This window comes from Tenrec ecaudatus, chromosome 12 (assembly GCF_050624435.1).
Source record: "Tenrec ecaudatus isolate mTenEca1 chromosome 12, mTenEca1.hap1, whole genome shotgun sequence".
In the NCBI taxonomy this organism is placed as follows: Eukaryota; Metazoa; Chordata; class Mammalia; order Afrosoricida; family Tenrecidae; genus Tenrec; species Tenrec ecaudatus.
Window position 1 is genome coordinate 18,062,139 of NC_134541.1, and position 19,801 is coordinate 18,081,939.

General features: G+C 51.1%; 1 protein-coding gene across 2 annotated transcripts in view; it reads right to left on the minus strand.

Annotated features, from left to right (window-relative positions):
* Positions 1-2,015: 2,015 nt before the first annotated feature.
* Positions 2,016-19,801, minus strand: part of TOX2 (TOX high mobility group box family member 2) — a 154,223-nt gene continuing 136,437 nt past the window's right edge. Inside the window, exons 4-9 of one of the 2 annotated variants that reach the window (XM_075527807.1) lie at positions 12,823-13,062; positions 11,870-12,097; positions 9,299-9,379; positions 5,863-6,261; positions 4,988-5,115; positions 2,016-2,052 (exon numbers count right to left, since the gene is read on the minus strand). In XM_075527807.1, the coding sequence (XP_075383922.1) occupies positions 2,016-2,052; positions 4,988-5,115; positions 5,863-6,261; positions 9,299-9,379; positions 11,870-12,097; positions 12,823-13,062 (1,113 nt within the window). The remainder of the gene's footprint in view (positions 2,053-4,987; positions 5,116-5,862; positions 6,262-9,298; positions 9,380-11,869; positions 12,098-12,822; positions 13,063-19,801) is intronic. The other variant, XM_075527808.1, reaches the window with a different exon arrangement.

Sequence of the window (19,801 nt, forward strand, 5' to 3'; positions counted from 1 at the left end):
GTCGGCTGCTACCCACAAGGTCAGCAGTTTGGAACCACCAACCGCTCCACGGGAGAAAGACGGGGCTGTCTACTGGTCTGGGAACTCACAAGGGTGGTCCTACCCTGTCCGGTAGGGTCACTATGAGTTGGCATCGACTTGATGGCCATGAGTTTGGCTGCTTGGTGTAAAAGGACCACTGCCTCGCACTGGCATTGCCGCGAGAGCTTTGCTGAGATGCTCGAAGCGGTAATAGCGCTATTTCGGTGACAGGGGAGCTCCCAGGCAGACTTGGAAGAAAGGGCTGGTGCTGGTGGTCTCAGTCCCCACAACGAGACCATGACAGCCCTCTGGGTAGCTGTGGGTTGGCATCGACTAGATGGCAGTGAGTTTGGAGTTGTTGTATCTGGAACCCTGGTGGTAGTGGGTTACATTTTGCATGGCTAACTGCAAGGTCAGCAGTTCAAACTCAGCCGCTCCATGGCTGCCTACGCCTGTAACGATTTCGTCTTGGATATGTCAAGGAGCAATTCTGCCCTGTCCTGGAATCAACTTGATGGCTGGGAGTTTTTTTTTTTTGTTTTTTTCAGTCCTTCCCTCCCTACCCATTCTCCTCCCTCCCCGTCCATCTGCTGGGAAGCTGGCTGGGAGTCTGTCTGGGTGATTTCCTATGTGCATATTTAGAGAAATGCCCTCCCCACTCCCTTCTCAGTCTTCCTGTCCCCACTCCTCCTTCAGGAGCAAGGCCCACCACTGTCACTCTCTAATAACCGTACCACCAGGCAGAACAGCGAGTGCCCTATGTGACCAGGCCTCTATGCCCATGATCCCGTCTAATCACCCCAGAACCCTATGCGTGCGTGCCATCCGGATCCTCTGCTCTGAAGTGGGTTCCATGGCCTCTGGCCCCACAACCGAGGCCAGGGAGGCCCACCACCAGCTCAGAGACCCAAGTGGCCAATGGACAGCAGACAGGTGGCCCTGTCCCAGTCAAGCCTCCTCCCCTGGCCAAAGCCACGCTGGGAGGCCCAGCTCTGGTGTATGAAGCAAGGAGAGACAAAACTGCTGTCCACTTTTCAGAAGTTTTATTATAAAGAAATTGGAGAGAAGCACTGGGCATCGAGACAGACATTGGCAGGGCCAGGACACAGCTGCAAACGACAGGAAAAACCCAAGCTGAGCAACCAACAGCCCCAGACAAAAAACCAGGCACACAGAGGAGAGGTCTGGTTCTCCCCTTTCCTTCATAAATAGACAAAAGTCGTCATTGGCAACTTTAAATAGGTGGACAGATGATTCAAGGAGAAGAAGGGGGTCCATCGGGCAGTGGGGGCTGCCAATCGCCCAGGGCTTGCTGGGTGGATGGGGATGTGGGTGCAGCCGCCTCGGGGCATGTCTCCCTTTAGATAAAACGTGTTCTCCCCCCAAAAAATGTACTAAGGGTCATATAAAATGCTTTTACCTTAAAGGAAGCTACAGTCCCCTGCCCTCCCGCCCCCGCCCTCCCCCCCAATAATCTTACAGATGTCTTCAGCACAATCCTAACACACGGAATCAACTACGTACACAGAGCCCACTGTTCACAGGTTTTAGAACTTCCTGTTCACACTGCAACATCGGATGTGCTTGCCCCGGCATGGGCTGCACCCCCCTCCCCACCCGACTCTCAGGTGCCTGCAGGTGGGCCTCTGTTAGTATGTGACCCCACCAGGGGAGGACCCCCACGCTCTGGGGCTGGTCCAGACGGCCAGAGGGTGCAGGGTGCAGGTGGTGGCGGGGAGTAGGGGCCACAGTTGACCTGGAGCAAGCAGGTCGGGTGCAAGCTTCCTGCAGGTTCTTTGGGCTGGCGGTGGGTGTGGACGCCTCTGGAGAGTCCAGTGGGAGGTGGAGGAGGGGACTCTGTGCTGGGCATAGGCGTCACTGCTCTCTTGCTCGCCCTGCTGCCTGCCAAGGCCTCTTTGCTGCGGTCAGCCCCTCCGGCTCTGAGCAGTGCCCTCAGTGAGCCTCAGGGAGGGGGTGAAGAGAGGAGGTGGGGATTAGGTGAGGTAGAGCGATTTGTCTCTGGGGAGCAGGCTGTGGAGAGAAGAGAGGCTGTCAGAGGTGGCCTCCAGCTGCCTGACCCTGGGGGGGCCTGAGTACAGCTCCCCAGGCCTCTACCCCAGGCCCTGGATTCTGCTGTCCCTCTGCGCAATGACCTAAGGACACTGGACTGGTCCATGCCTAACTCTCCACCTCGAAGAACCAGGCATCCCTCCTGCCTCCAAGAGGGACCCACCAACCCTCAGCCTGGAGAGGAAGACAGCAGTGCCCCTGTCTCGTGGCCACGCTCATCCCCACAACGTCACACTCACTCCTATTCAACACGTTTACTCCCACTCCAACATGTCACACTCACACCCATTCAACACAAGGTCACGCTCACTCCATTCCCACACACCATCACTCACGCCATCCCAACATATCACACTCACGTCCACTCCACACGCCATCACTCACTCACACGCACATCCATTCTCACAGACCGTCAGGTACATCTGTTCCCACAAACAGTCACTCATGCCCATTCTCACACAATGTCCCACTCATGTCCATTCAGACTGCCACGATCATTCCCATTCCGGCACCTCACACCTACATACCCACTCACACCTACTCCCCCCCACACCAACATGCTCACATTCACGCTCACACCCACTCCCCACACCAACATGCTCACATTCACGCTCACACCTACTCCACACCAACATACTCATTCACGCTCCACCCACCTACTCCAACACACTCCCCCACCTACTCCACACCAACACACTCATCCACTCACACCTACTCCCCCACCAACACGCTCACATTCATGCTCACACACACTCCCCACACCAACATGCTCACATTCACGCTCACACACACTCCCCACACCAACATGCTCACATTCATGCTCACACCCACTCCCCACACCAACACGCTCACATTCACGCTCACACCCACTCCCCACACCAACATGCTCACATTCACGCTCACACCCACTCCCCCACACCAACACGCTCACATTCACGCTCACACCCACTCCCCCACACCAACACGCTCACATTCACGCTCACACCCACTCCCCCACACCAACACACTCACATTCATGTTCACACCCACTCCCCACACCAACACGCTCACATTCACGCTCACACCCACTCCCCCACACCAACACGCTCACATTCATGTTCACACCCACTCCCCCACACCAACACGCTCACATTCACGCTCACACCCACTCCCCCACACCAACACGCTCACATTCATGCTCACACCCACTCCCCCACACTAACATACTCTTTCACACTCACACCTACTCCCCCACACCAACATGCTCACACTCACATCAGACCTACTCCCCCACACCAACACACTCACGCCCAGTCCCACACCATCACGCTCACGTCCATCTCTCATCGGTGTCTCCAGTTGTTTATTAAATAGCATTCTCAGTGGCAGCTACTTTCTATGGTTTTCAAATTGGGCAGAGCCATGGCCTACCCGCTGCATGGGGAAAGCGAGGTCAGGGTGGAAAGGCTGGCCTGGGGGGAAGTTGGTATGTTCTAATAAGGTCCACTGAAGAACCCCACACTTTTGGGGAGAATTTGTAGGATGGGAGAAGGGCTAGGTCAGGAGGGTCTGCAGGAGGGTGTGGGGAGGGGGATTCCTGCTGAGTTGAGGGTCTACCATGGCATGGGAACAAGATCATACTTGGCAGCTCAGCACTCAGAGGCAGCCTGAACAAGATGTTGCCTATGTTGGTAGTTTTAGCATGAGCAGCCCTGCACTGGAAAGCAGATGGCTGGAGCCCAGAGTGGCTGTTCCCTGGTACCGATTGGCCACTCATCATGGGTCAGCGATGCTGGGCCTCTGGTTGCATGGGACTATCTGGGAGGTGGCTGCTCAGGTGTGGTTCTTGCCAAGGGAGGAGCACCAGAGCAGGCAGGTTAAGGAGCACTTGGGGCTCACGCACTGTCTGTGTTTTCCCTGGTGCTGCCTAACATGCAGTCACTCTCCCTGGAAACAGGAAGGGGAGGGGAGGAGGAGGGGAGGGCACCGGCCAAGCTTTCCCGAGGAGTGGGCAGTTCACCTGGGTTCAAGGCTAAGTGTGCAGGCAGGGAGCAGAGGCCCAGAGGCTGGAGGTGGCAGAAGGACCAGGCAGGAGCCCTCACTGCTGGAGTCTGTGTGCCTAGAGAAGATGCTGGGCTGCAGGGAGACATGGGGTTCCTCTAAGACGTGGGATTCCTTGAGGTCCGTGTTCAGTCCCCTCTGCGAGGGTAGGATGGACGCTGTTGGCGCCACACCTAGCTCTTCTTCACTGAGCACCCAGCTGGCCCCTTCTCCAGACAACTGCCCCTGACTGAATGGAACAGTCTTGCCCTGGGGCAGCACTCCCCCAGGGGCAGTCTGCAGCCAATGGCTGACTGACATGCAGTTCAGAAGGCCAGCTCTCTAATAATGTCAAGGTGGGACCAAATATGCAGTGCTGTTCCTGCTCCAGGGCTCCCCAGGGGCTCAGGTTGAAGCAGGTCTCTAGCTGAGACCACACGCTTACCCATTTCTTCCACCCCTGTCCTGCTGCCCTCCCTCTATATCTCATGAGAACACTTCCTCCACGTCTCATAAAGTATACCCAAATCCCTGCCTCTGGTTCTGCTTCCAGGGAGACACAGAACTTTCAGAGGAGGTCAATGGAAACATTTAGGGGGGAGGGAGTGGAAGGAGAAAGAAAAACCTGAAGACCAGCCTCTGTTTACCAAACAATCCCTGGAATCAAACTAGCTGTGGCCTCATGAGGCCCCATCTGGCTCTGCAGCCATAGCCTGGATGCACTAGTGCCCCGTGCCTAAGAGGAGCTCCAGCACAGAGATGGCAGTGGCTCACAGAGGCACAAATCTCTCCCTGGCCCTCTCCCCACCCACTGCTGTACCTGCTCCCAAGTGTCGCCAGGGCAGAGGCAGGATGGGTGGGACGAGGGAGAACTGACCTGCATGTGCTGATGCCACACTCCCCACTGGGGTAACTGCTTTCCCAATCTCCACTGCCTGTGGGGTTGGACGGGCCAGGCGAGCGGGACCCAGAACCACTGGGGAACTCAGAGATGTGTGGGAAGTCCTGCAAAGGGAGGAGGAAATAGGTAAACAGGACAGGCAAAGGGGTGGGCTGTCTGGTGGGACAGGCAAAGGGGCGGACTGTCTGGTGGGACGGGCAAAGGGGAGGACTGTCTTGGTAGGACAAGCAAAGGGGCTGACTATCTCTGGCAGAAACATGGGGGCAGGGCCCATGTGTGCCTGAGAGTGTTCATACTCTAAAGAGACACTTCCTCTGGGTATAAAATCTCCACTGTGCCTATGCCTGGAATAACGCGCTTCCTTTCTCTAGTGGAGCGCCTGTTGAAAGGTGCTTGTCTTAGCCACATTTGAAGGTGAAGGACTTTGTCTTTGGGTCTTTTCATCCCCTCTGGGGTTCAGTTTCCCACTCTGGGATTACTGGATTGACTGCATGACCCTCAGAGCAGTGTAACAATCTCTGTGGAACAATTACGGAGGTCAGTACTCCAAAGCTCCGAGGAGAGCTATCCCATGGCTAAGGGATAAGCCATAGCGGCCCCAGTTTCTACGGTCAGGGAGCAGAAGTGGTTAGAAGATAAAAGAAGGTTGGCCTGAAAAATCCTAAGAAAATATCTGGCAAACTGGCACCTGTTTGCTGCAGCCAGTACATTCCAGGTAAGGCGTATTTGACCCAATTCAGAGAGGTGGTCATGGAGGTTCAGGAAGGTAATGTGTCTAAGCTAAGGTTGCACAGCTAGTGCATTGACAGGGCCAGGATTCCAAGGGCCCATTCCCACCCTGCCCTGCTTACCTGTGGCCCTGAAGGTGAAGGGCTCATAGCCAGCTGCACCTGGAGTGCCATGGGGGCGGGCAGGACAGGAGGCTGGGGGGCTGGGGACATGCTAACAGGGGGGCTGAGGAGGGCACCCTGTGCATGTGGGGGCAGTGGCAGCTGTTGGTGCAGAGGGGGGCTGAGTGGGAAAGTGGGTGGTGGGGGTGGGGAGGATGCACTGAGGCCAGGCAGCAGTGACTTGGAGCCCAGCGTCCGGGCAAGGCTGGCAGGCGAGGCCCCAGTGCGGAAGGCCTGCAGGTCTGACGGCGTCAGGAAGGAGGCCAGGCCTGGCATGGCATACATGGGTTGCTTGGGTGGGAGCATTTTGGCTGGCGGATTTGCCTGAGTGCTCTTGGTCTCGGCCTGGTCCGGTGAACTCTGGAAGGAAGCAGAAACCAGTGGTTCTGGAGAAGAGGAGGGAGCCAGACTGGGCTCATGAGAGCAGTTGGTTCTGCAACTCACTGACATGACCTGTGGCTGGCTCTCTGGCCCACTAGGGGAGAACTGTGGGCTCACCAGAGATCATGCAAGGCTCTTAGTACACCTGGATGGTAGTGCAGACGATTAATGTGCTCTCAGTTAACCAAAGGTTGTCAGTTCAAGTCCTCCTGGAAGCGCCTCGGAAGCATGGTGATCACTTCTAAAAAAAATCCGCCATCCAAAGTTGTGTCTATGAGACTACTAGACCACACAAAGCACAGCCGCCTCTAACTTGGACTAGAAGAATTAGATGGTACCTGGCTAAAGATACCAACTGTTCTGGTAAGGGACACGCCCGAAGGTCCCAAAAAGAATGGGGGTGGGGGACGGTAGGAACAAAACTCAAATTCCTAAAAAGGGTCAGACCTGGACCAACAGACATCAGAGGAATCACCAAGATTATTGCTCCCAAATAACCTTTGAACTTGGATTTGAAGCTACTTCTGTGGGTCACTTTTCGTCCAAATAATAGATGGGCTTATACAACGAACAGCACCACCTTCGAGGCATGTGCTTCTGTCCACTATTAACTATCTGAGATCAAATCATCAACGTTTGCCTCAAAGAGATGACACGGCAGGGAGACGAAGGGCAGCTAAGAACAAACAAAACAGAAATAATGAGAATGCTGACACGTTGCAAAATTTGCAAGCAGTGGCATGGGACAATATGTATTAAAATGTTGTGCAATAGAAACCTCATTTTCTGTGTAAACTTAAAAAAATAATCCATGGGGCTCGGTTCTACTCTGACACATATTGCAGTGGCCAGTAGCTGGAACCTACTCAATGACAATAGCTTGGTTGGTTGGTGTCTTAGTCTCTGGTGAGGCTTTATCAGAAATACCATGAGTGGCAAGTATTGGTCAACCACACGTCTATCATCTTGCAGGTGAGGAGGCTGGGATGCATTCTGGGATGCACTTTAGAAAAAGGCTCTCTGTTGGCTCTGGAGGAAGGCCCTTACTTCCTTTTACTATCCTTGGGTCTGAGATTCTTTGCAAATCCCTGCGTGTGTGTCTGGACAGAATCATTCCCCGGGGTCTAGGAGGTTCTTACTGCAGGGACTCTGGATGCAAAGGGCATGCCCTGCTTTCAGCTCTTCTTTCTTGCTGGTACCGAGGTCCCTGCCTCTCTGCTTGTTTCTCTTTCTGTACATCTTTGGTAAGGTACAAAGTAATGCAGGCCAAACTTCTCTGATATTGGATCAGGGCTCATCCCACCGTAATCCCATTACAACGCATTGATTGATCACATCAGCGCACATCACTGGGATGATCACATCACTTCATGGTGATGGAGCACTGCAATGACTGCTTCGCTACATGGCTGCCAAATGACACCACTATAAAATGGCCGGGTTAACACCTGTTTTTGACGGGGACACAACGGACAATTGGCATGTTTGCTTGGCTCTGACCTCTCAGTCAGATCTGCTTTAATCCCTGTCCCCCCGCCCCCAAGGGGGATTCTACGCTTCCCACCAGCCCAGGGCCAGCATCATACAGTTGAAAGAAACGTGTCTCCTGCGTCTCTTCAGAGTCTATGCTTTGGCACATGCTGCTCTTGCTCCTCGGAACACTCTCATTGCTGAATTCCTTACAGGGCTTAGCTCAGCTGGCACCTCCTTTGCAGCAGCTCCAGGACACCCCCTAGTCTCCACACCCAGCACCCTGACTCTCTACTGCTCGCAGAGGAGTAAGGTAATGTGTCAGGGTAAACGCCAACTTGCAAGACCAACAAACTCGGGTTGCATCCTATACATACACTGGGTGATTTCAGGCAAGCTAAGGAAGACCTGAAAACCAGAGATGAATCCTGTACTTGATAAGTGGAATCGTTTCAGGCCAGCTGCTTGACCCTTTGAGGGCTGGGTTCTTGTTGGAAGGACTCGGTTAGGTGAGGTGCACGTCGAATGCCCAGCATGAGCCTGGCACACGAGTGCAGTGGAGAAGTGACCGCGTGGCCTTTACGAGACCGGTGTTGTTGTGAAGTCGGCAAAAACAGGTACCAGGGGATGAAATGCTGCCTGGTCCAGACCATCCGCACGGTGGGCTGGGGACTGGACCACTGTCACCCACTGTGAGAGTTCTCAAGGCTGATTGCTGGGAGCGGATCACCAGGCTGCCCTCTCTCTAGTCCATCTGGGCTCGGAAGTTCTGCTGAAACCTGCTCAGGCCCCTAGCAACACACAATCTACCACCGGCAGACGTGGCGGCTGCACGTAGGATACCTTTGTCGGGGATTGAACATGGGTCTCCCAATTGCGAAGCGAGAATTTTACCACGGAGCCATCACTGCCCCTACTGCTGGCCACTCCTGTGGGCCCTCATTCTTGCTCCATCTCCGCAGAGGCCCCCTTCTCTTTTTTAATTTATAATGTTATTGGGGGCTCTTACTGCTCTTATAACAATCCGTACATCAATTTTATCAAATACAGTTGTACATATGTTGCCATCCTCATTTTCAAAACATTTTCTTTCTGCTTGAGCCCTTGGTATCAGCTCCTCTTTCTACCCACCCCTCCCTCTCCCATCCTAATGGACTGCTGATAAATAATAAATTAATATTATTTTCATATCCTATTCCATCCGCTGTCTCCCTTCACCCATGTTTCTGTTGATCGGCTCCCTGGGGGTGGGGTTATATATCAATCACGATAGTTGGTTCCCCGTTTCTCCCCCCACCTTCCCCCTAGCCTCATGGTATGGCTACTCCCATTACTGTTCTGGAGGGGGTTATCTGTCCTGGATTCCGTGTGTCGAGAGCTCTTATCAGTACCAGTGTACATGCTCTGGTCTAGCCAGATTTGTAAGGCAGAACTGGGGACATGATAGTGGGGGGGGGAGGAAGCATTAAAGACCCAGAGGGATGCTGTGTGTCTGTGGGTGCTATGCTGCCCCCTGGAGGCCTCCTTCTTAATGGAGCTGTGTTACCTTGGAGACGAGGCTGGCCCGGTAGGCTGCCAGAGCCTTCAGATACTCCTTCTTAGCCGCTTCAGTCTTCCTCTTGTAGGCCTGGAAGATCCAAGACGGGGCAACATTATCGCAGAGAGGCTGGGGTCGGGGGAGGAGGAGCAGTCCTCAGGGGGTGGATTTGAGAGGCAGACCTGGGTGAGGGGTGATGGGATTCAGAGTTGGGCAGCACTGCCCAGGGTACCTGGGAGCCCAGACTGGCTCCCAGTTCCTCAGTGTCTCAGCTGTGCTCCCTGGGCAACATGCAACATGTCCCCCGGTCTCCAGGCCACTGTATCTGGCTACAGAAAGTCAAAGCCCCTCGAAGACCCCTGATTATGATGCAGCAAAGTGTAGATTTTCCAATGCTGACTCATCCTATGACCCGACTGGGCCATAGCATATGAGTCTGGATCCAATTGGCTAATGTCTTTTGTAGGATTTCATACCCAAGTTCATATGGGGGGGTGGATGGAGTGCCTCCAACCTGTTCACACCTCCCTTTTGGCACAACCTTCTCACAGTGACCCTGGGCTTGACCTGGCCTGGCTTTGACCAATGGCAAATGTGCTGCGAGTGGAGGCGGCTAGACAAGGCTGCTGTCTCTTTGGCTGCGTCTGGAACTCTGAGTGGTGCTGTACACAAGCCCGAGCCAGTATGCCGGGTGGCAGGACTCACAGCAGCCATCAACTCCCAACAGCAGAGCCACCTAATTGGCTGAGTGCAGACATGTGAGTGAGCACAGATGAGACCAGCAGAAGAACCACCCGCCAGAGCCCAGCACAAGTGGCAGAGGCCAGTTCCAGAGCTGAGTTAATGGTTGTTTGAAGCCACCACGTTTGGGAGTTGCTTGCTACCCAGAGTGGATGCATTTGGAGTTAGCAGACCCACCCTCAACTGGTGTAACTCTTAGGCCCGAACTGCCCTGCACCAGCTCAACGAGTTCTCCAGAGGGACTTCCCTCCGGTTGTCCCCAGCAGTACCGCCTCTGGTAATTCACACTCTGTTGGCTACCCTGGTGGCACAGTGGGTTATGCATTGGGCTGCTAACCACTAGGTTGGCAACTTGAAATCACCAGCTGCTCCTTGGGAGAAAGGTCGGGCTTTCCATTACTAGAAAGCATTACAGTCCCAGGAAACCCACAGGGGCGGTTCTGCCCTCTCCTGTAGACTCTCTATGCTTCAGCAGCAACTCGATGGCAGTGGGTTTGGTATGATTGGCTGCCTTCCCTTCACCATCTCACTTCCCCACTTCCCTGCCAGCAGCTCCCCTTTGGGGGTCACCCCACAAAAACTACAGACTCTGGCGTATATTCCAAACATGATCAAAACTCTAGAATATGATATAGGAGGCATTTCAAATAAGTAGAGAGAAGATTGATGAGTCAAGAGTCTATTTCTCTGGCCCCAAACTTCCTACGTCCCCCATTAATGGCATCTCCATTCACCCAGAATTCGAGCCAAGGATGAGTCTTCCTGACAGGCTCCTCATCCTCAACCCTACCCACCCGGTCCAGCCCCCCGCCCCCTGGCCTCTCACCTGGGTGACCATAAAAGCCTTTTTTCTCAGCCACGCCCACTTTATTGGCTCTGGGCTGCCAGGATGACCTCGCCCCTGCTTAAAACTCTTCCGTGGTTTCCTCTAAGCTGTGAGCACACAGTCAGCTCCCCCCCAAGGCCCACAGGCCCAGCCAGGTGTGGCCCGTGCCCACCTCTCCAGCTGCGTCTATATCATAGTGACTACATTTCACCCCCGTCAGCTAGTCCCCACGAAGTCCTGTGTATTGGCCAGGCTCCATCTCATCGCCAGGCCTTTCAGACATGGCTTTCCAGGTCCAGGTTAACTCCGCCTTCAGTCTCACCTGCCCACCTGATGCCAGGACGATGCACTGTCCACCCCCCAACTCTGACCCTCATGCATCGTGCACCACCCGATCTTCAGCACAATCACAATCCGAGTTTAGATTACGGTCTCTTCTGCCAATACTCCAGTTGAGCTTCCCTGCTTTACAGATCTGAGTTCAAATCCTGACTCTGCCCTGGCTCACTGCACTGACCATGGGCGAGTCACTCAGCCTCTCAGCGGCCCCTGTCTCCTCCTGTGAAGTAGGAGCACATGGCTGCTTCACAGGGACTGTGAGGACAGAGCAGCTTGGCGCAGCACCGCACAAAGATCGGTCGCCACTACCCCATTCTACAGATAAGGAGACTGAGCTCAGGGAGGTTGGGAGCGCTGCCTGAAGTCACAGCTGGTTAGCCTGCATTAGCGTATGAGCTAGTTCCGTCCTTCCCATGGAGGCCTCTGGGTCCGTGAGCTGGGGCTCTGGCTTGGGCTCCAGACATTCAGACCTGGGGCACGGGACAAGATGGGGTGAGCAGCAGAGGCTCAGGATGGTGATGTCACAGCATTCACAGGTGGTAAATGGGACTGGCTTCCCAGCATACAGATGGACATGTTGAGCCCAGAATCTACAGGCCGGGCCGGGCACTGGATCGTCCTGGTCTGTCTTTGGCTGCAGGCCCTCAGCACCTCGGGGATGGCCCAGGACTCACCTGCTTCTGCTCCTCTCCCAAGCTGTCCCACATGGAGGCCACGATCTTGGACACATCGCCGAAGGTGGCGCTGGGGTTCTGCCCCTTGATGGCGGCTTGCGTGTCTCGGAAGAAGAGCGCGTAAGCCGACACTGGCTTCTGGGGTTCATTGGGGTCCTTCTTCTTCTTCTTCTTGGGGTTCTTGGCCTTTTTCCCCGCGTCAGCTGAGGGTCTCTTCTCTCCCGAGATCTGTCCGGGCGAGAGGAGTTAGGCAATCCCAGAAGACCAGGGGCCTTCTGCCAAAGCGGATGCCGCCTACCCTCGGCCGGAGCTGGACTTCGCTCAGAGCCCCACGTGTGGCCAGTGACAGGGAGCTGGCCGCGGTCCTGAGAGCCGGCCCTCTGAGAATGGCTGAGCTGTCAGACTAACCACCTGCCAGGGGGACAAGGCAACTGACCCCTGCCCAGGGTTGGACACACACACACACACACACACACACACACCCTGCGCGAGGCCCCTGGATTTCTGTCTAACTCATTCATGAGAGAATAGGCACGGTGGCAGAGCGGGCTCAGATAAACACAGGGGAAAGAGGGATCCATCCAGGCACTGAGAACAAAAGTAAAATTGGCCAACACCCTACCTAGCAGTAAAACTCAAACCTCTGGGTTTTGTTTAGTTTTTCACTCGCTTCCACTGGACAGACGTCATTCGCAGCTCAGTTGGGAGGAGAACTGTGCTCCTGGGCAGCAGACAAAAGCATGCGCAGTGCCCCCGCTCTGTCCCAAGTCCACTATTTTAGCCAAGTTGTAAAGCGGCCTCGTCAACAAGGAGTCATGAATCCAGACAAAGGGGCCTTCCCCCACAGACTCCGATTACTGCGAGTTTGCTGGGATCGCGTCTTTTCTAGAGGTGCCCATCTCACCAGAGGCCCACAGCCCTGAGGCCGGGAGGGCCACTCTCCGCCCACGTACCTTGAAATGTGCCTCCGACTCTTCCTCTTGGGTGGAGCTGGAGGGAGAAGGGGTCGCTGACTTGCTTCCTGGGGGGGACGGGGAGCCATGGGTGATGCCGCTGCGGATGCCCATCTGAGAAATGAGCTGGGACTGGCTGAGCGCGCTCATGTGACTGGCCAGCATCCCCGGGCGGCCCAGCAGCGTCCCTGGTCGGCCAGAGTCATAGGCAGCAACCTCTGAGTGGGCCATCTCCTGGATCTGAGAGAGCACACAGGGCATTCGGAGTTAGAAAGACTCTGTCCCCCATCAAGTCTGCATTTTGAGCCTCGGAGGAAAGGGCACGGAGGTGAGATGTCGAGGGGTGCTCGACCCTGCTCTGGTCTGTCAACTCCCCAGGGTGGAATGGCAGACCACTCTGCTTGGACCCCTGGCTGAGTCGGCTCCTCTGTGGGGGCTCTGAAACTCGACTGCTTGCCACGTTGCGGACATTCGCCCTAGACAAAAGGCCAGTGTTTCTTTCCTGTCCAGCCGCGGACTAACCACTTCATGGCACCGAGCCTTCGATTTCCACATCTGTTCATCATGGCACCCGCCCACAAGGGCAAAGCATCTGGGTGGTAGGGCCCAACTGCCTGCTGAATCCTGCCCTGTCATTTATACCCGGAATGACTCTGACCACACAGTCGCTTATCATCAGCAATGAAAATACAGCAAAATAAACACTGTCTCTGTCCACTCAGTCCCAACTCGTGGCTCCCCGTGTGTGCTCTACAGGGGTTTCAATGGCCCATTTCTCTGAAGGAGATGGCCAGGCCCTTCATCCCACGCACATCGGGGTGGACCTGCAAATCTTTTGGTTAGCAGCCTCAGGTTCACCATCGGCACCTCTCTGAGCCTCCACCTGGACCCTCCACCCCAACATTTTGAATGGAGATCCGATACATAAGTAAATCTAGCCCTTGATAAAGTGTAACCTTTTTCCTCCCATAGGTTGGTCATTTTCTTATCCACTCTACCCGCCAGCACAGTTTCTAACCGGTTCGTTTTTAATATCAGACAGCTACTGATTCTTGTCAACAGGCAAACTCATAAAGCACGCACAGTTAGCACGGTGCGCACTTTTAACCTAATCATGTGCATGCACGCACTGGTCAGAGAAGTACAGCAATACAACTCTCACAATGATTGCCTTTGTGTGTGTGTGCTCTCTTCCTGGTCCGAAATGCGCTGCCTGCGTTTTCCTCCACGTTTCTTTACTCGATAAGCGACTGGCTCTTCTGGGGCGTGGGTCAACAACACTGAAAGCACGGTGGACTGCCAAAGGAACAAGCAGACCTGTCTTCAGAGGCACTGCCAGACTCCTCCTTAGAAGCGAGTGTAGTGAGACTTCATCTGACATACTTTGCACATGTTATCAGGAGGGACCAGCCCTGGAAGAGGACTGTATGCTTGGTGAAGTTCAAAGTCAGTGAAGAAATGAATACTCCTGACAAGACGGATGGAGACAGTGGCGGTAACCAGGGGCTCCCAGCTCACAACTGGGAGGACAGCGCAGGACTGGACGGTGCTTCGTTCTGTTGGACGCAGGGTCCCTGTTCAGAATGGGCCCACACCGCAACATCAACCGTGGCTCTTCTGTCTGGCTCTGCGGGCTGGTTGTGTAAGAATCAACTCTTAAATGTATCACTTCTCTGTTTTCTAATTCTGTAACATCTTTTTGTTTGTTTCTTAAGAGCCTGAACTTTATTTTTATATCGATTTCAAAAATATTTTATCTATCTTCACTAATCTTTCCTCTTCTTGAAACCTGACTCTTGTTATTCCCCCCTCAATTTTGAGTTGCACGTTGAATTCATTCTTTGTTCTTAGCAATGCACTGCATACGATGACTTTTCCTCCAAGTACGACGACATTCTCACAGATGTCATCGGCATGCTGGCCGGTGGTATATTGTTATTTTCCTTTCAGATCCAAGAATTGCTTTGAGAAGAGTTTTTGAACTTGTCTCTGTTTTGAATGTTATTTCTAGAAACAAGAGCGATCAAGGACATGGTCTCTGTTCTGCACTCTTTTTGAGCTAGTGTACGTATGGTCAACATCTAATCATGATCACTGTCCTCTTGTCTTCAAATAGAAACTTCCCTTAGGTCGCCATAAAACTTGTCCCCGTACAAACGTCCATCGCCACTCTCTCTCGCTGCTTTCTTCCCAGCAACACACCTGTCGTCTGTCCTCATTCCTGTTTCTAGCACGTTCATCATTGTGGTAGCTACATAATCTCCTGTCAACTTGAGGGTATTAAGAGCGAAGGGGTGGAGTTTAGCCTGTCCGCCAGTTCACAGCTTTTCCATTTATTCAACTCTGGCCCTTTGTCAATGACCAGTTGTCTGTAGTTGGGTGGAGTTACATCTGGATTCTCAATTCCGTTCCATTGGTCTAAATGTCTGTCTTTACATCCCTGGCTGGGTTTATTTTTCAGTATTTTATCTTTTAAGGGCACCATTGTAAATGGCACAAGGGCAGTGAAAACGAGGACAAGGAAGTGGTCTGACCAGTGGCTGTACCAACGGGCTCAAATATAAGAACGACTGGGAGGACAGGGCACACTGGGCAGTGCACAGATTGTTCTGTTGGTCGCAGGGTCAGAATGAGTTGAACTGACTTGGTGGCACATAACAACAACAATTGTAAGTGGTACCATTTCCCTGATTCCCTTTCTCAGTTCTCTGCAGGTGTAGCAGGATCCAACTGATTTCTGTATGCCGATCTTGTAGGCTGTCAATCTGCAGAATCCATCTATTATCCCAGTGGCTTTCTGGTGTGATATTTGGCATTGTCTCTATATAGGATCGTATCAGACATGAACAGGGAGTCTTACTGCTTCCTTAGGAATTTAAAATGCCTCTGTTTCTTTTTCTTGTCCTATTGCTCCAGCTAGGACACCCAACAATGTTGAGTAGGAGTAGGGATAAACAGCCGCTTCGGCTGATTCCTATTCTTACAGAGAACGCTTTCAGTCTCTCGCCACTGAGAAAAATATCGGCTGTTGGTTTTGTATAGATGTCCTTTATTATGTTGACGCATTTCCCTTCTAGTCCTTTTTGCCTAGAGTTTTCCTTGTTGTTTTTAATCAGGATGGATGGCAGACTACCAAGTGCCCCTTCTGTGTTCAGATAATCATATATTCCTTTGTTCTAGGTATGTACAGATTATGTTGATTGCTTTTCTAATGTTGAGCTATCCTTGCCTAACTAGTATGAATGAATTCCAATGGATCCTGATAGGTTTTGTTTGTTTTTTGATATGCTGTTGAAGAATAATGGCTAGAATTTTGTTGAAGACTTCCACATCTATGTGCAAGAGGAATATCCGTCTGTAATTTTCTTTTTTCCTTACCTGGCTATGGAATGAGGCTTATGCTGGATTCACAGGGTAAGTTTAGGAATATTCCTTCCCTTTCTCTGCTCGGAAATAACTTGAGTAGTAGTAGCATGAGCCCTTTTCTGCATATTTGGTAGGATTCTATAGTGAAGTTGTCCAGACCCGGACTCTTTTTTTTGGTGGTTGCTGGGGATTTGTTTAGTACTTCTTGAAGAGCTTCTTTTACTGTCTGTTTTTTCTACGTCCGCTGATGGTAGTTTAGGGAAGGTAGTGCAATTCTAGAAATATGCCCATTGCCTCGAGGCTTTCAAATCTGTTGAAGTACCATTTTCCATTGTAGTCTGTTGTGACCATCTTTAATTTCAGTTGGTTCTGTGGTGGGTTACTTACCTCAGTCCTCATTTTGGCTATTTGCTCCTTTCCCGATTTTCTTTTGTCAATTTGGCCAAATTGTTGATTTTATTGACCCTTTCAAGGAAACTACTTCTGGGCTTGGTGGTTCTTCCTACTGTCTTTTTTACACCTGTTTTTTGCTTCAATCTTTATTTCCTTTACCTGGTGACTGTGCTTCTTTTTCTGTTCTTTCTACTTTTTTTGAGTTGTAGGATTAAGGCTTGATTTCTGTCTCTGTGTGTGTGTGTGTGTGTGTGTGTGTGTGTGTGTAAGTGGTGTGTGTGTAAGTGAATTTATGGCTAAGACTGACCTCTGAGCATTTGGTGTGTTGTGTTTTCATCCTCAAAATATTTTAAATTCCATCTTTGATTTTTTATTACCCAGTGGTTTTGAAGCAAGATGTTTTCAGGTCCCATGTGTCTGGTTCCCCATGCCTACCCACCGTGAACTTCTTGCCGTTGTGTTCCTTCCTTCTACAGCGTTGTGATCAGAGAAAATGCTTGTTATTATTTCAATGTTTTGGATTTTATTGATGAATGCTCTGTGGCCTAAACTATACTCCTTTCCAGAGACTGATCCGCGTGCATTGAAATGGAATGTATATTTCGCAGTTGCTGTGGGGAGTGTTCTGTATATGTCTATGAGATCTGGTTGGCTGTGGCATTTAGATATCCTGTTATTATTATTATATTTTTTGAGTTTCTACTTGTTCTATCCTTCACCCAGAGTGGTCTATTGAAGTCTCTATTATTGTAGAACTCTATTTTTCTCTTTAATGCTGTTTGTTTTGTGTATTTTATTAAGGTATGTCCTCTTGGTGAGTTGACCTTTTAATAAGTGTATAATGTTCTTACAAGTCATGGTGGATTAAGTTTTAAAGTCTATTTTATCAGCGATCAATATTGCTACTTGGTTATTGTTTGCTTGATATATTTTCCATCCTTTGTGTTTTAGTTTATTTCTGTCATTGTGTCTAAGATGTGTCCTAATGTACAATATATTGACAGGTCTTTTTTATTCTTTTTAAAAAATCAATTCTGCCATTCTCTTTCTCTTTACTGGTACATTTAATTGATTTACATTCAGTGTGATTATGGATAGGAATGAATTTATTGTTGTCATTTTGTGGTGCTTTTGTGTGTGGGATGTTGATGGGATTTTTTTTATGATTAATTTTCTATGTTGAGCTTTTTTTGTTTACAGATTTTTCTTTCATTGTTGATGTTTGTTAGCGGAATCTTTACATCGCTTTTCGTTTTTATTTTGGTGAGTATATTTCTTAACTTTCTTCGCAGTTGCTTTGAAATTTACCTTTATCTTCTTAAGTTGACAGCCGTCTTCCGTTCCTTGATACTGCAGCGAAGGCCGCTCCACATGAACGTGCTACATGCTATTTCCCGTGTGCTCTGACAGAAGCAGTGCTGATGCAGTGTGCTGCGCACTGGGCTGCCGACCGCAAGTCAGCATTTTGGAACCACTAGCTGCTGTACGGAAGAAAGACTCGCTTCCTATTCCCCAAAAGATTTAATCTGGAAAAATCCCAGGGGCAGTTCTGCTCTGTCCTGCAGAATAATTGCAATGCGTTGGAATCAACTTCACGGCAGAGTCTGGTGGGGGTTTTGTTTGTTTGTTCTGACACTGTCATCGATTACAGAGTGATGTCTCCAGTTCCCCATTTTCAGTCTTTGCTCTTTGTTTTGTTTTTTTTGAGCATTCTTTATCTGGGCCGGCATCTCAACGATGCTGTCCTGTGTCCTATTTTCCGTCTGTTGTCTGATGTGGTCTCTCATCTGAAGCCCTCTAATGGTTCGCATAAGCTTGGCCTGTTTTTTTTGTTTGCTTGTTTTACAAATTACCTTAATTTCTGTTTACCTGGAAATGTCCTAATTTTGTCATCATATTTGAAGACAGTTTTGCTGGATATGTAATTGTTGGTTGAAAATTTTTTTTCTTTCAAGGTTTGATATCTGTCACCCCTTTTCCTCCCTGCCTGTGTGGTTTCTGTGGAGTAATCAGAGCTTAGTTTTATTGAGTCTCTTTTGGCAATGATGCTTCATTTTTCCTGGTCTGCTCTGTGCTCTCTCTCTGTCTCTGGTTTTGGCATGTTTGATTCTGCCTCGGTGCCTTTCTTTTGGTGTCTCTCCCGTACGGTGTTGGTTGAACTTCTTGGATAGATACCTCCACACCTTTCATAATATCAGGGACCTTTTCTGCCAGCGAATCTTACAAACTTTCATAATTTGATGGCTTTTTTTGCCCTCTCCTTTGCTGGAATTTGGATCATGCGTGCATTTCCCCTTTTGATGGTGACCCACACAATTCTTAAGCTTTCTTCATTCTTTCCCCAGATTTTCCCTCAAACCAATTGGTAGCATGGGATTTACCTTTCATTTGCTGAGTCTGCACCTCGTTGTCTCACGCGGGCGCCGAGCTTCTTCTATTGAGGTCGCTGCTTCTGAAATTTTATTGTTAATCTTTTGGGTTTCTAGTTGCACTTTCTGTATGGCTTCTGATCGTCTGCTTTGCCATTCTGTGTGTGTGTGTTTTTTCCCTTGGATTTGTCTAAGGCCTTGTCTGTGTCTCCCTTGATCTCGTGTTCTTTTGGCATGCACCATATACCAGTACGTAGGTTGAATTCTCTCTCAGGTAGGGTCATGACTATTGCTCCTCTGAAGGGTCCCTGGTTCTTTATTCTGACCCCTTGCTTCCTTAGATGATTTGAGATGGTCTGTTGTCTCTGTAATTATGCATTTTTCTCGTATGTTTATTTGCTGCACTCATCTCTTGTTTTGCTTTGATATATATGAGCGGGTGGGGCATGCATGACCCTCTGGCCACTAGACTGGCTCCACTGGCGCACACACCAAGCATCTCCAGGTGGGTGGCAGAGTGGCTGGGTCTGTAACTGCAGGCTGGCATCACCAGTAAGGTGATGTGTCTGTCTGGTCAGTCATCCGGGAGCACTTCCTCCTGGCTCTGGACATGGATGCAGAGTCCTCCTGCTTGGCTGCACCAGGAGATGGGCTTCTGTTGGGAATGGGCCTTGCTTTGCTTTCAGAGAACCATGCTGTGCAGCTCAGGCTGTCACTGTCTGTAGCTGTCACTGTCTGTCACTGTTCCCGTCTCTCCTTCTCCTGTCCCATTCTCCAACCCCACTTCTGATGTTTACGGGTCCAAAGTTGTCACTTAGACATGCTTCACTGGTTTTCTCAGGTCTTTGGTA